Source organism: Zophobas morio, unplaced genomic scaffold (genome assembly GCF_036711695.1).
Source record: "Zophobas morio isolate AGI-343-1 ecotype UQ-CSIRO unplaced genomic scaffold, CSIRO_AGI_Zmor_V1 ptg000031l, whole genome shotgun sequence".
Classification (NCBI taxonomy): Eukaryota; Metazoa; Arthropoda; class Insecta; order Coleoptera; family Tenebrionidae; genus Zophobas; species Zophobas morio.
In genome coordinates this window covers 5735324-5748739 of record NW_026972136.1, presented here as the reverse complement: position 1 = coordinate 5748739, position 13416 = coordinate 5735324, and the positions used below count along the sequence as shown (strand labels likewise).

Below are 13416 nucleotides of genomic sequence, written 5' to 3'. Positions count from 1 at the left end.
CAAACACGTCAATCCCCAATGACGTCACGAACCTAACCTTCTGTTATGTTATTTTGCATAAAAACGTAAGAAATTATTTTTTTGTTATGTGAAAATGCCAAGTAATATAGAAGTTAAGCATCTGTTTAAATACAAAAGGTAACCCACGCTTTTAATACGACCAGTAACTCGAAAATAATGCATTTTCAGGCTTCCTGACAATGAGTTGAAATTTTTGTGTTTGGTGCTTTACTTACCTGTTGGATTAGTCCTTTTTATTTTAAGAACAATCTTAGCATTGAGTGTCATTTTAATAGGATGCAGTTTGTCAGACACTCGGATCATTCAAAATGTTGTCAATAAAGTCGCTTGTTTAACTTTAGGTATAACTGTAACGGTAGAGAATCCTGAAAAAAAAGAGAATGTAGAAGTATACGTTAGCAATAACTTGTCGATTTTCGATCACTTAGCTGTCCACACGGCGACGGGATCAGTTTCGGTAAGTCACTTTTCAAACTTTGATACTCTCCAGTTAACACGACGTATTGCAGCCAGGCGCTCAAATGCACCCAGCCTTGTCGAAAGGCTTAGGACTTCACTACTTTGGTAGCCAAAGTAATGCGGATGCGTTCAAGAAAAACGTGACGGATTTTTTGGCAGACCAGCAAACGCCTGTACATTTCATGCCTGAGGACAAAATCACCAATGGCAAAGCACTGCTGAAATTTAAAACTTACCCTTTTTCTGTGACTAACAGAGTACAACCTATTTGTATTAGCATCGAGAGACCTTTTCTTGACTTGTCGGTTACCACCTTAGGGTCTGGGTATTGGATCGATGTTATGTTCTACATGTTTTCACCTTTAACTAACTATAAACTAAAATTTTTACCTTCACTGGAGCGGAAAAGCTTGGCAGAGGCGGAATTTTCAGAAATCGTGCGCCAAAATATCGCCACGACTATGAAGGTGGGTTGATTTTTTTTGGTTTTTTTATTTTGTGTTGTGTACTGTAGGTGGAAACTCCCGAGTTGTCGGCTTCTGATCTTTTGGAGTTCGAGAAGCGACACTTGGTGGAGCGCCAGAGGCCGCCACCGATGCCTCGCCCCACCATAGATATTGAAATGCGGAGAATGGCAACTCAGGTGAAGGAAGTACTGCCACACGTGCCATTAAACGCGATCTATAAGGATTTGAGTAAGTTGGAGTGTTGTGAGTTCGAGTTAATAGCAGTTTGATGGCAGGCAAAACGAGAAATGTAGACTCCACCATTACCAATATCTTAGAAGGGCGTGTACTTTTCGTGCCAGAACAAATTAGTTCTACTTCTGCTAATCCACAGCCTTCCACTTCAGTGGCGACAGCCACCAATGTTACACCTTCTACTTCTACAAGTGATAGGGAATTGTTCAATACAGCCGCTTCTACTTTTGCCAAGTCTGCACAAGAGAGGAATAAATCGTTCCAAGAGAGGAAAGAACAACTCATCGCCAACGCTCGAAGGCGTTATATCGAGAAACATAATTTGAATATACCGTTTTAGTGCTGGTTTTTGATAAATTGTTTTTACGTAGTCGCTAAGTTCTTCTATGGCACTCAGTTTTATGCACTTGAGAATTTTCAGATACTTTTTTACTTTAGGTTCAGTTTTGTTGCGGTTTCTTTCTACTTAAATTGTACATAACGCCGAGTTGTTATTTATTTTTGGTTGCAATAAATATTTTTGAATGAGTCGAAAAGGGCGTTTAATTTTTTTGCTAAATCAAAAAATTGCAAGTTTCGAAAAATTAACTAAAAATAAACAAAATTGTGGGCTACTGAAAGCCAATTTTCTCTGCGTAATTTCACAATTTTTTTAACTTCCAGAAATTGAGAAACCTCGATTAAGTAGGAAATAAGACATTAAATTGTTATTAGATTGTAATTACTTAATAATAAATAATTGAAATGGTTGCTATTCAAATATTTTTCGTAATAAGCGGTTTTTGTATTAAATTAAATAGCCAGGGGAAGTACTGTAGAAAAAATAAAATCACTGTTACGAATGCCATCTAGTGTTTTTTTATCGTTCGACTTGAACAATACGAACAGAGTGTGCGCAAGATTTAAAACTTTTATTAACTGTCAAAAATATATGGTATTGTGAAAACAATGTGGCGAACTGTGTTCTTCAGGATGTACAAAGATGACGTAAAAAATTGAAATATCGATTAGTTGAAGACAGTGCTGCTAGGCAAGCACATGAAGATTTTTATGTTGGTAATATTGAATTATTGGTAGCAATGCTAGTAGTCAAAGTCAATAGCGGTCTTGCGGTAGTGTACAGTGCTGTCAATGAAGGAAAATCCCCTGAAGTAAGAGGGACATTTTTCTGGTTGACAGCACTAATTCCACGAAAATAAAATTTTGATAGTGATAATGAAGTCCACTAATATTAAACTATTTATTCACCTGTTCACCGAAACTCTCATATTCAACATTCTGTCAGTAGGTACTTATGCATTGTTAAAGATAGTTCTCAACGTTTAAATCAACAAGATTTATTGCTATTCATTTCAAAAAAAGATTAGGTATTTTAACTACAAGGGCTTAAATTTTGCCCTTTTTTTTTAATATGTGTCGTGTAGTCTTTTCTTCACAACAAGAAAGCTAAAACATGTTTAAAGTGGTAAATTTTGTGGGAAAGTATCGATTTTGCAATTAGGCTCCGCCCCTCCGTCTGACAACGAATGAAAAATTCATCACAATTGAGCTTGAGATGGATATGGGTGGAGCTTAATTTCTGTCATTTTTTTCTAAATATACGTAGTATTCTTTGAACAACACGATACTCGAAAACATGTTTTTTATTTCTTGTAGAGAAATAAGGATTTTGCAAGGCTTCTGTTTTGGTTTTCTTTTTTAATTAATACATTTAGTTTTTTTTGCATAACACGATTACTTAAAAACAAATTTCATATGATAATTTCTCGTAGAAAAATAAGAATTTTAGAAATAAGCTCCTCCCCTCCGCCCACGACGAATAAAAAAATCATCAGAATTGAGATAGGGTGGGTGGGCGGGGCTTATATTTTGCCTTTTTTCTCTTAATGTACATAGCCATCTTTTCACAACAAGAAACTTAAAACATGGCTAAAGTGGTACATATTTACAAGGAAATATGGTTTTTGTAATTATGGGGCGGAGCCTAATTGCAAAATCGATATTGTCTCATACAAATTTATCATTTTTAACATGTTTTAAGTTTCTTGTTGTGAAAAGAAGTCTACACATATTAAAACAAAAAGGCAAAATGGAAGCCCGCCCACCCGCCCTTTCTCGATTGTGATGATTTTTTTTATTCGGCGAGAACCAAGGGGGCGGAGTTTAACTGCAAATACTTATTTCTTTACAAGAAATTAAAAACATGTTTTTGAGTATCCTGTTGTTCAAAGAATACTATGTATATTAAGAAAAAGAGGCAAAATATAAACCCCGCCCACCCACCCCATCTCAATTGTGATGAATATTTTTATTCTTATTAGAAACTTAAAACATGTTTAAAATGGTTAATTTTAGTTAAGGATTTTACAATTAACGTCCATCCGTCGGTTCACGACGAATAAAAAAAATCATCAGAATTGAGATAGGGCGGATGGGCGGGGATTATATTTTTCCTTTTTTTTCTTAATATACTAATATACTAATTCTTAATAGCTATCTTTTCACAACTTAAAAGATGGTTAAAATGGTACACTTTTGCCAGGAAATATGGATTTTGAAATTATGGGGCAAAATCGATATTTCCTTTTACAAATTTTCAATTTTAAACATGTTTTAAGTTTCATTGTGAAAAGAAGTCTACACATATTAAAACAAAAAGGCAAAATGGAAGCCCGCCCACCCGCCCTTTCTCGATTGCTATGATTTTTTTTATTCGGCGAGAACCAAGACGGCGAAGTTTAACTGCAAATACTTATTTCTTGACAAGAAATTAAAAATATGTTTTTGAGTATCCTGTTGTTCAAAGAATACTAGGTATATTAAGAAAAAAAGGCAAAATATAAACCTCGCCCACCTACCCTATGTCAATTGTGATGATTTTTTTATTGTTAGAATTTTAAAACACGTTTAAAATGGCAAATTTTGTAAGGAAATATGGATTTTGCAATTAAATTTCGCCCGTTTGGCCCTCGACGATTAAAAAAAATCATCAGAATTTAGGAAGGGCGGGTGGGTGGGGCTTATATTTTGCTTTTTTTAACATACGCAGTCGTTTTTTCAGAACGAGAACCTTAAAACTTGTTTCAAATGGTAAATTCTTGTAGACAAATACAGATCTTGCAATTAAGCCCCTCCCTTCGATCTGACAACGAATGAAAAATTCATGACGATTGAAATCGAGACGGATGGGTGGAGCTTCTCTTTTAGTTTTCTTTTTTAATTAATACATTCAGTTTTCTTTGTATAACTTAAGAACATATTTCATATAATAATTTCTCGTAAAGAAATAAGGATTTTACAATTAACTTCCATCCCTCGGTTCACGACGAATAAGAAAAATCATCAGAATTGAGATAGGGTGGGTGGGCGGGGCTTGTATTTTGCCTTTTTTTTTTCTTAATATACATAGCCATCTTTTCACAACAAGAAACTTAGAACATGGTTAAAATGGTACATTTTTGAGAGGAAATATGGATTTTGCAATAATGGGGCGGAGCCTAATTGCGAAATGGATATTTCCTTACACAAATTTTCCATTTTAAACATGTTTTAAGTTTCTTGTTGTGAAAAAAAGTCTACACATATTAAAACAAAAAGGCAAAATGTAAGCCCGCCCATCCACCCTATCTCAATTCTGATGATTTTTTTTTATTCGCCGAGAACCAAGAGGGCGGAGTTCAACTGCAAATACTCTTTCTTTACAAGAAATTAAAAACATGTGTTTGAGTATCGTGTTGTTCATTAGAACATACTCTGTATATCAAGAAAAAAGGCAAAATATAAAACCCCGCCCACCCACCCAATATTAATTATGATGATTTTCTTTATTCTTAGTAACCTAAAACACGTTTAAAATGATACATTTTTTGGAGGAAATATGTGTTTTGCAATTAGGCTCCGCCCTCTTAGCTTAGGACGAATAAAAAAATCATCACAATTGAGATCGAGACGGATGGGTGGGGCTTCTCTTTTACTTCTGTTTTTTAATTAATACATTTAGTTTTCTTTGTATAACACGATTACTTAAAAACATATTTCACATGGTAATTTCTCGTAGAAAAATAAGGATTTTACAATTAAGCTTCGCCCCTCGGCTCACGACGAGTAAAAAAAATCATCAGAATTGAGATAGGGCGGGTGGGCGGGGCTTATATTTTGCCTTTTTTTCTTAATATACATAGCCATCTTTTCACAACAAGAAACTTAGAACATGGTTAAAATGGTACATTTTTTCAAGGAAATATGGATTTTGTAATTATGAGGCGGAGTTTAATTGCGAAATCGATATTTCTTTTCATAACAAGAAACTTAAAATGTGGTTAAATTGGTACACTGTTGTCAGGAAATATGGACTTTTAAATTATGGAGCGGAGCCTAATTGCAAAATCGATATTTCCCTATACAAATTTTAAATATGTTTTAAGTTTCTTATTGTGAAAAGAAGTCTACACATATTAAAACAAAAAGGCAAAATGGTAGCCCGCCCACCCGCCCTTTCTCGATTTTGATGATTTTTTTATTCGGCGAGAACCAAGAGGGCGGAATTTAACTGCAAATACTTATTTCTTTACAAGAAATTAAAAACATGTTTTTGAGTATCCTGTTGTTCAAAGAATATTATGTATATTAAGAAAAAAAGGCAAAATATAAACTCCGCCCACCCACCCCGTCTCACTTGTGGTGATTATTTGTATTCAAAGAAATTTAAAACAGGTTTAAAATGGCAAATTTTGTAAGGAAATGTGAATTTTGCAATTAAATTTCGCCCCTTTGGCTCTCGACGATTAAAGGCGGGTGGGCGGGGCTTATATTTCGCTTTTTTTAACATACGTAGTCATTTTTTCAGAACAAGAACCTTAAAACAAACTTCAAATGATAAATTCTTATAGACAAATGTGGATCTTGCAATTAAGCCCCGCCCCTCGATCTGACAGTGAATGAAAAATTCATCACAATTGAGAATTGAGATCGGGGTGGGTATGGATGGGGCCTCATCTTTGGCGATACTCAAAGACATGTTTGTAATTTTGTAGAGAAATAAGGATTTTGCAGTTAAGCCCCGCCCTCGTGGCTCACGACGAATAAAAAAATCATCACAATTGAGATAGGGCGGGTGGGCGGGGCTATATTTTGCCTTTTTTTCTTAATATGTGTAGACTTATTTCGACAATAAGAAAGACTTAATACTTAATTAGTTTAACGTCATTTGTGGCAATGACAGTGACATTTATTTAAAATATAATTAAACTATTCCGTACGTCTTTCACATCTTTAGTTTCCAGAGCCTCCCCTTATGTCAAATTAAAAAAAAATCATACCGTACAATCACTACTATTTCGCAAAAAATTCTGTTTGAAATATCGTGAAATTATAAGGAAACAATTCAAAGTCAAGAATAACAATTATGTATTCAGATGTATGTAATTTTGCGATGTTATAAACGAAAATACTTACTTATGATATAGCTGTAGCATTTATTAAACCGTGTGTTTAAAACTTTGTTATTTACAATGTATTGTCTTACACATACACACTATACATACATATTAACAATTATGACATTTTCAGTATTTCAAGAACTTACTTGCTGGAGTAGTGCGAAGTAAGACCACGACGTTTTTAAAATCTAAAAAAAATATTGCCACAACCAACTTTATAGTGTTTGTGAAATTTTCACCATCATGAAGGATTCCAAGGATAAGTAGAACACATTTGATGCTGACACTTTCACAGGTTTCTGGGACCTCAGAATAAAGAAAAAAATATTCTTTTGAGTCTTAACAGAGAAATTCGTCCATTTACATTCGTAAACTGCGAAGGGTAAGTTGTTACTCTATACAAAGAATTGTAAATATAAGTATTGAGATTTTTTTTAAATGTTAAACGTAACTGATTACCTTAATTTGCACTTCGTTGCCAAACCAGCAGTACATGAATATTTGTGTTACCGCTGCCATTCCATACGACACGAAAGAGAAAAATTCAGTCGTGAGGGGTTCAACCTAAAAAAACATAAATATTTAGTTAAATAAACGACTAATTTCCAATAAAACTTACAATAGTTAGTTGAAACAGTGTCATTGCTGTAATCGTGGCGCTAACGCAAAATTGTAAAAGAATAATCCAGTTAAAAAATTTGTTCGAGTTGTAGGCGAAACTGAAACAATTAATTATGACACAGTTTTTTTTAATTGAATTAAATTTACTTTAAAATCATCCAGTGGTGTCTAACACATTTGGCAAAATTCGCTCCCACATTGTTACTCAAATGAAGATTCTTCAAGTTATCACACAAAATGTCAAACTGACTAGCAGTGTACACATTTATGGCAGCTATAAACGTGTCGACGTTAATATGAGTAAAGCACGTGTAAGTGTAGCTTAACACTTGATGACCATACGTTATTTCATACATCGGAAAAATTTTCGTGTTGTATGGATACCAAGCTAAAAATGGCAATCTATTACCTTCGCTAGATTTATCCAACAGTGGAAAAACCGCCCAAAACAAGTTAGCCCCGCAACACATCGTCATAAACGCTTTGTAAATCATCTTCCAGACGTCTAAATTTGGTTGAACCAAAGCAACCTGACCGACGTCTCGTGGTTGAAACAAGTCATCGTCTAACATCCTCATCAGTTTTTTCACAATTGACATATTTCTAGCAAGGTAGTAAATTTTCAAAGCGAAGAGAATCTCTGTTAGGAGAATGTAGATTGTTCCAGTGAGGGCGATTAAGTCGTCGAGGATGAAGAAGAGATTGATCAGTTGTGAGAGTAGTCCTACTAGGAGGAAAACCGTGACGAGAATTATGGTGCGTGATGTGTATAAATCTAGCTTGAAAGTATCGTCATTTCTGGGCCAAAATCCAGACATTTTTAGAAACAGAACGTTGAGTTCTATTGTCGCTTTCCAGCTGAATTTTCTACGACTGTCCATGTTTCTGAGAGTTGGTTACTCTTGTCGAAGTGGTTGCTCGACTAGACGACACGGGTTATCAACTTCGAAAATATTGTTCATCAGCTCATGGTTATTTAATTGGAACTTTCGTGTTTTTACTAATTACAAGTCGGAAAGTACTTATTATCTTATTTTTTTTTAAATGACAAGTGCTTCGTAATAATTAGTAGATTTAGTGAAATTGTCTTTCGTTTAAACCCTTAATTATAACATTTATTAATTAGTTCAAAGCAACGTTTTCCTATCGTCTGTAATTATTTTCATGGGTAAACAGTCCGAAGGAGAATATTTAACTCATGAATAAGTGATTAGACTAAAAATTGTTCTAAAAATCGTAAAGTAAGTAAAGTACCTTCTGTCACAGTTTGAAGAAATTCGAACCACGAAATTTAAAAACTACTTTAGGATCTGCTTTGGTTGGGATTTATAATTTCTGAAATATTTCTAAGAACCAATCAAGAAGTGCAACTTGCTTGCAACTGCGCAAGAAAAGCAAGTTTTTAGCTACTCAATTATAAAACAATAGGGAGTAATTATATTCTATTAAACATTTTTATTACAATTGAAGGATACTTACATTCTGTGGTCAAGCTCTTCTAATTACTTTTTCAGGTTCATCTAATAAATAGCCACGTGTATCTTCGTCCGATTCCCACGTGAAAATAATAATTATTACTTAGAAATTCCGATGAATGGGCGTTTTTACGTTTCATACTTGCAGGAAGAGTCCGTAACAGTCTCGATTCCACTCGTAGAATTGCAACTCTGAAGTGCATTAATACTTAAAACCTTAATTGCACGTTTTCGATCAGAGTCGATGTAAACTTAGCTGCAGTAGGTGAAAAGTTCAGTGAAAATATTGTTGTGTGTGTTTTTGTGGGCGTGCTGGTTTTAGTTAAAAAACAAGAAGTGTGGCTTTCGCTTTCAGGTAAGATGAAGTTTAGAACTGTTTTCGTTTTTGTTTAGGGTATTTTGTTAATTTAAATAAAGCGCGATTTTTGTTGAATGATATACAGGATGTTCATTTTATCTGTTCACGCCTGAATATTTCTCCATAGGCAACCCATTTTACGTTTCATAAACAGCTTTGATTAATTATTATTTTTAAATAATAATGAACGCATAGATATTATCCATTCACGATCTTTATATAGTAAAGTGGCAAGCAAACAAATGTTTTAATTTTGTCAGCATATATAATTTGTCATTGTGCCAGATTCAAGGATCATGGCGACATTATTTAAAAAGAAAATGCCTAAAATAGTTTTACTGCAACAAAAAGATGTTTTTTGCAGTTTCGAAAATACAGGCCCGATCTTTCTTTCGAAGAAGTAACTATGAGGGTCTCGAACATATTTTCTATAATGTAAAAATACGTTGTAATATATATATATATATATATATTTTTTCTTATGGGTGGGAACATCAAGTGTGGCGAAAATTTTATCAACAGGGGACCAAAATTTAAAAACATTACTATCTGGCAAGCGAAAACCAACGGATTTATTTACAAATTATATGTTTCGGAAAGACCTACAATGACAAATTTGGCAACTTAATGAAAACAACGAATATTTCACTGTAGATACTCTTTTGGCATATTCTAGGGAACAGTTGCAATTTAAAGGGGGGCGAACCACATTATACAAAATTGTTACGTCAATGGGTTATAAACACAGGGAAGTAAATGGTGGCAAAATTCTATGTGAACAAAAACATGTCGTTGCAGCCAAAATTACTTTTTTGAGAACATATTTACAGTTTCTAAATTCTTAAGAAAATTTGACTTTCGTGTATTTGGATGAAACATGGATCTATCAAAATGGTTCGTCCATTCGTCGCTGGGTGCACGATACTGATCTAAAAAGCAATCCCACCAAAATTAAAAGTGAAGGATCAAGGTTTACTCTTCCCCACGCGGGTTCTTCAACGGGGTTTTTGGATGGTTGTAACAATTTTTTAAATTCAAAAAATAACGATAGAGACTATCATAAAACGATGGACGGGACAATTTTTCAAAATTGGGTGGTTAATCAGCTCATTCCTGTTTTGGCAAAATTGAACCTAAAATGTGTGGTGGTTTTAGACAATACACCGTATCATTCGGTTCAGTTGGATAAACCACCCACTTTTTCTAGTAAAAAATGTGATATTCAGGAATGGCTCTTTAAACATAGTGTTGAATTTGACAAAAAAATTTCGAAGAAACAGTTGTGGGATTTAATTAAACCCTTCAGAAACAATAGAAAAAAAAGATATTTGGTAGACGAGACATTAAGAAAAAGTGGCCATGAAGTTCTTAGATTACCTCCGTACCATTGTCAATATAATCCAATTGAAATGGCGTGGGGATTTTGTAAGAACTATTACAACAAGCATATAAATTCTCAAACTTCATTAAAAAATAGGGTGGAGAATTTATGTCTTGAGGCATTTTCTAAATGTACTCCAAGCATGTGGCAAAATTTTTGTAAACATTGTGAAAAACTTATTTTGGCAGATTGGGAAAAAATATGGGAAATCTTTCGTACGAATCTATACCTCCTTTCATTATTTGGCTAGGTGAATCTGATTCAGAATCTGAATTTGAAAATTATGGTGATGATACAGATTTTCATAGCGAAATAATGGAAATGGAGTGAATTGTAGCTTGTCGGGGGGTGATATTTTTACGCATCTTTCGTTCTAAATTTACCAAGGTCGTATGTGAAAAACTACGTGACGTACAACAAAATAAGTATAATTTTAGTTAGATCATCCACGTTGTTACTTTGCACCAAATTTTAAACATTTTCATTTTTTTTTGTAACTCTTCATGGACCTGGAGAAGGCGTATAGTAACGTTCTTATTAATAAACGTTTGGAAGGACTTAGTAAAAGCAAATAAAGAGCACTTACGTAAGCATTAGTAATAGCTATATGTATAGATAAATCATTCAATTTAAGGCTGGAAAAATGTTTCAGAAGAGCTAAACCCATCAAAGCACTAGAGCAAGGTTGTTGTCTTTTACCAACCCTTTTAGTAATCTTAGAAAAGTGAAAAAAGAAGTTGAAAGATATGGAAATAGGCACTTCACAAAGGTCGAAATTTCCATTTCTAAGAAAAGTGGGCGAGCAGAACGAACTGATGATTGAGAATTAAAGATGAGATGCTAAATGTGGCATGCGACAATAGTCGTATGTAGAACCTTCAATTATATAAAAACAATGTTTAAGTGAAATTTTAGTGTTTGTTCCTTACATATGAAATAAACACTTACAAAAAGCCGAATAACTCTTTTAAATAGCGTAAAGTTTTATGCTTTCTAAGAAATGGATACCGTTAACTTGGTCATTGCTACTGAAAACTGAAAGTATCGGCAACAATGGATATATTTCTGGCATATTTTTTGACTTTTAATTTAATAAAACATTTCAGGGAATTTTTATTCTTCTGCATCGAATACCAACAAACTCACTAGATTTTCATGGCCAACCCTACTATATAAAGATCGTGAACGGATAATACGTGAAAGGATAATAGCATTGTTTAAGTATATTATAGTTGGACAACCTAATACAAACTGACAGAAACTTTCCAAGGGTTTTTAAGCTGGTATAATTGTTTAGTTTTACAAGATTTAGTAAAATTTAGATTCGTGGTGTTACAAAAATATTAACACAAAATGAAAATATATATTCAAAGTAAATAACAGAATGACATAAACTTTCGGCGTTGACATTACAAATAATTACAAGACAGAAGAAAACGCATTAAGAACTTAAGAGGCATGTTTCTAATATCGGGTTGTTAAAGGCTGCTTTGAAGACTGTTTGTTTCTATGAAAAACAATTGCTGTTATCCGACGTTTTGGTAGATTTTGTTCCAAAAATACGAGATAACTAATTGTTTCTTGAACTAGTTTCCGTAACTTCTAAAATTTAAAAAGGATACTTAAAATTTCCTTTCTGCACAGGTCAACCAATTTTTCGTAAACCGCATTTTAAAATCTTTGTTATTGTATTTTTTACATTTTAATTTTCTAAGCCATGAAAAAATCCCATATAGGTTTCTATGAATTTGTTAACGAAATCAACTAATAACTTGCGTGCCATTTTGTGTTAATTAATATCAATAGTGATGATAATTTTATAATTAACATTTTAATGAAATTGTGTTTTTCACTTCGTGAACGACAACAAACAAATTAAAATTACTGCTAGTCCCGCACCTGAAAATCCATCTCTCCCAAATATTTTACACCGATATAAGTTTATTACTTTCTTGGCACGATTTGTAATTCGAAGTCTCCCTCAACATGCAACTTTTCGTCGCCTGAGAACTTGTTTGATCTACAGACCAAAGCACACTCAGGCCAATATCGGCTTTAAGCGATTTATCTATAAGCCGACATTCGTTAGAGTTGACCTGATACACATCCACTACGAAGAACTAACCCGTTTCGACCATTGGACTTTACAATGAATAAGTGAACAAAGTTCTTGAACATCTTAACGATTTAATATATAATGTTCCCGAATGACAAAATTTACATTTCAAATTGTATTATCAAATGGTAAAACACTCACCAAAATTTGTCACCAACAATGAAATGACGCATTCTCCAAATTTTACAATAGTATATCCTCCGTTTACGGTTTATGCATCCGTGTCGAGTTTTCACCTTAGACGTCAAGATTTTTGGAAAAAAAATAACATTTTCCAATTTATAATGTTATTTAAATTTTAAAAAGTAGCATAGTCCTGATGTTGTGATTTATAAATACGCTATTGAGATTTTTCGGCTTTTCGATTTCTCGATTTTTCAACTTTAAATGTCTCAATTTTTCAATATTTCAATTTTGGGCTTTTCCAATTCTTCCATTATTCAAATTTTCCATTTCTCGATTTTTTTATTTTTGGATGTTTCAATGATACGATTTCTCAATTTTTGTTCTCTTCAATTTTACGGTTTTTAAATATTTTGATTTTTCAATTTTTCAAATTTTCACGTTTCTAAATTTTCAGTTTTCCGATTTCTAAAGTATTTTTTCTTATTTATCCATTTCTGGACTTCGATTTTTCACATCTTCAATTCTTCAATTTTTCGATTTTTTAAGCTTACGATTTTTCGATTTTGCTTTTTTAGATTTTCGATTTCTCAATTTTCCAATTTTTTAATTTCTCAATTTTTTGAATATTTCTTTCAGTTATGAGATTTTCAAAATTTATTTTTGATTTTTCCACTTCACATAGTTTCGATTTTTCAGTTCTTCAATTCTTCGATTTTTCGA

At 33.3% G+C, this 13416-nt stretch overlaps 2 protein-coding genes across 2 annotated transcripts; one reads left to right on the top strand and one right to left on the bottom strand.

Moving 5' to 3' along the window:
* On the top strand, positions 1 to 1717 carry LOC135139431 (lipid droplet-regulating VLDL assembly factor AUP1-like). Its single transcript, XM_064069662.1, has 5 exons — positions 1 to 138; positions 190 to 478; positions 531 to 947; positions 995 to 1175; positions 1223 to 1717. Exons 1-5 carry the CDS (start codon positions 95 to 97, stop codon positions 1519 to 1521), a joined length of 1230 nt encoding a protein of 409 aa, XP_063925732.1. The 5' UTR covers positions 1 to 94; the 3' UTR covers positions 1522 to 1717.
* A 5036-nt stretch (positions 1718 to 6753) lies between these two features.
* On the bottom strand, positions 6754 to 8121 carry LOC135139633 (odorant receptor Or1-like). Its single transcript, XM_064069933.1, has 5 exons — positions 7388 to 8121; positions 7239 to 7338; positions 7079 to 7183; positions 6859 to 7014; positions 6754 to 6807 (listed from the first exon to the last, which is right to left on the bottom strand). The coding sequence occupies exons 1-5, from the start codon at positions 8119 to 8121 to the stop codon at positions 6754 to 6756; spliced, it is 1149 nt and encodes a 382-aa protein (XP_063926003.1).
* Between the last annotated feature and the right edge of the window lie 5295 nt (positions 8122 to 13416).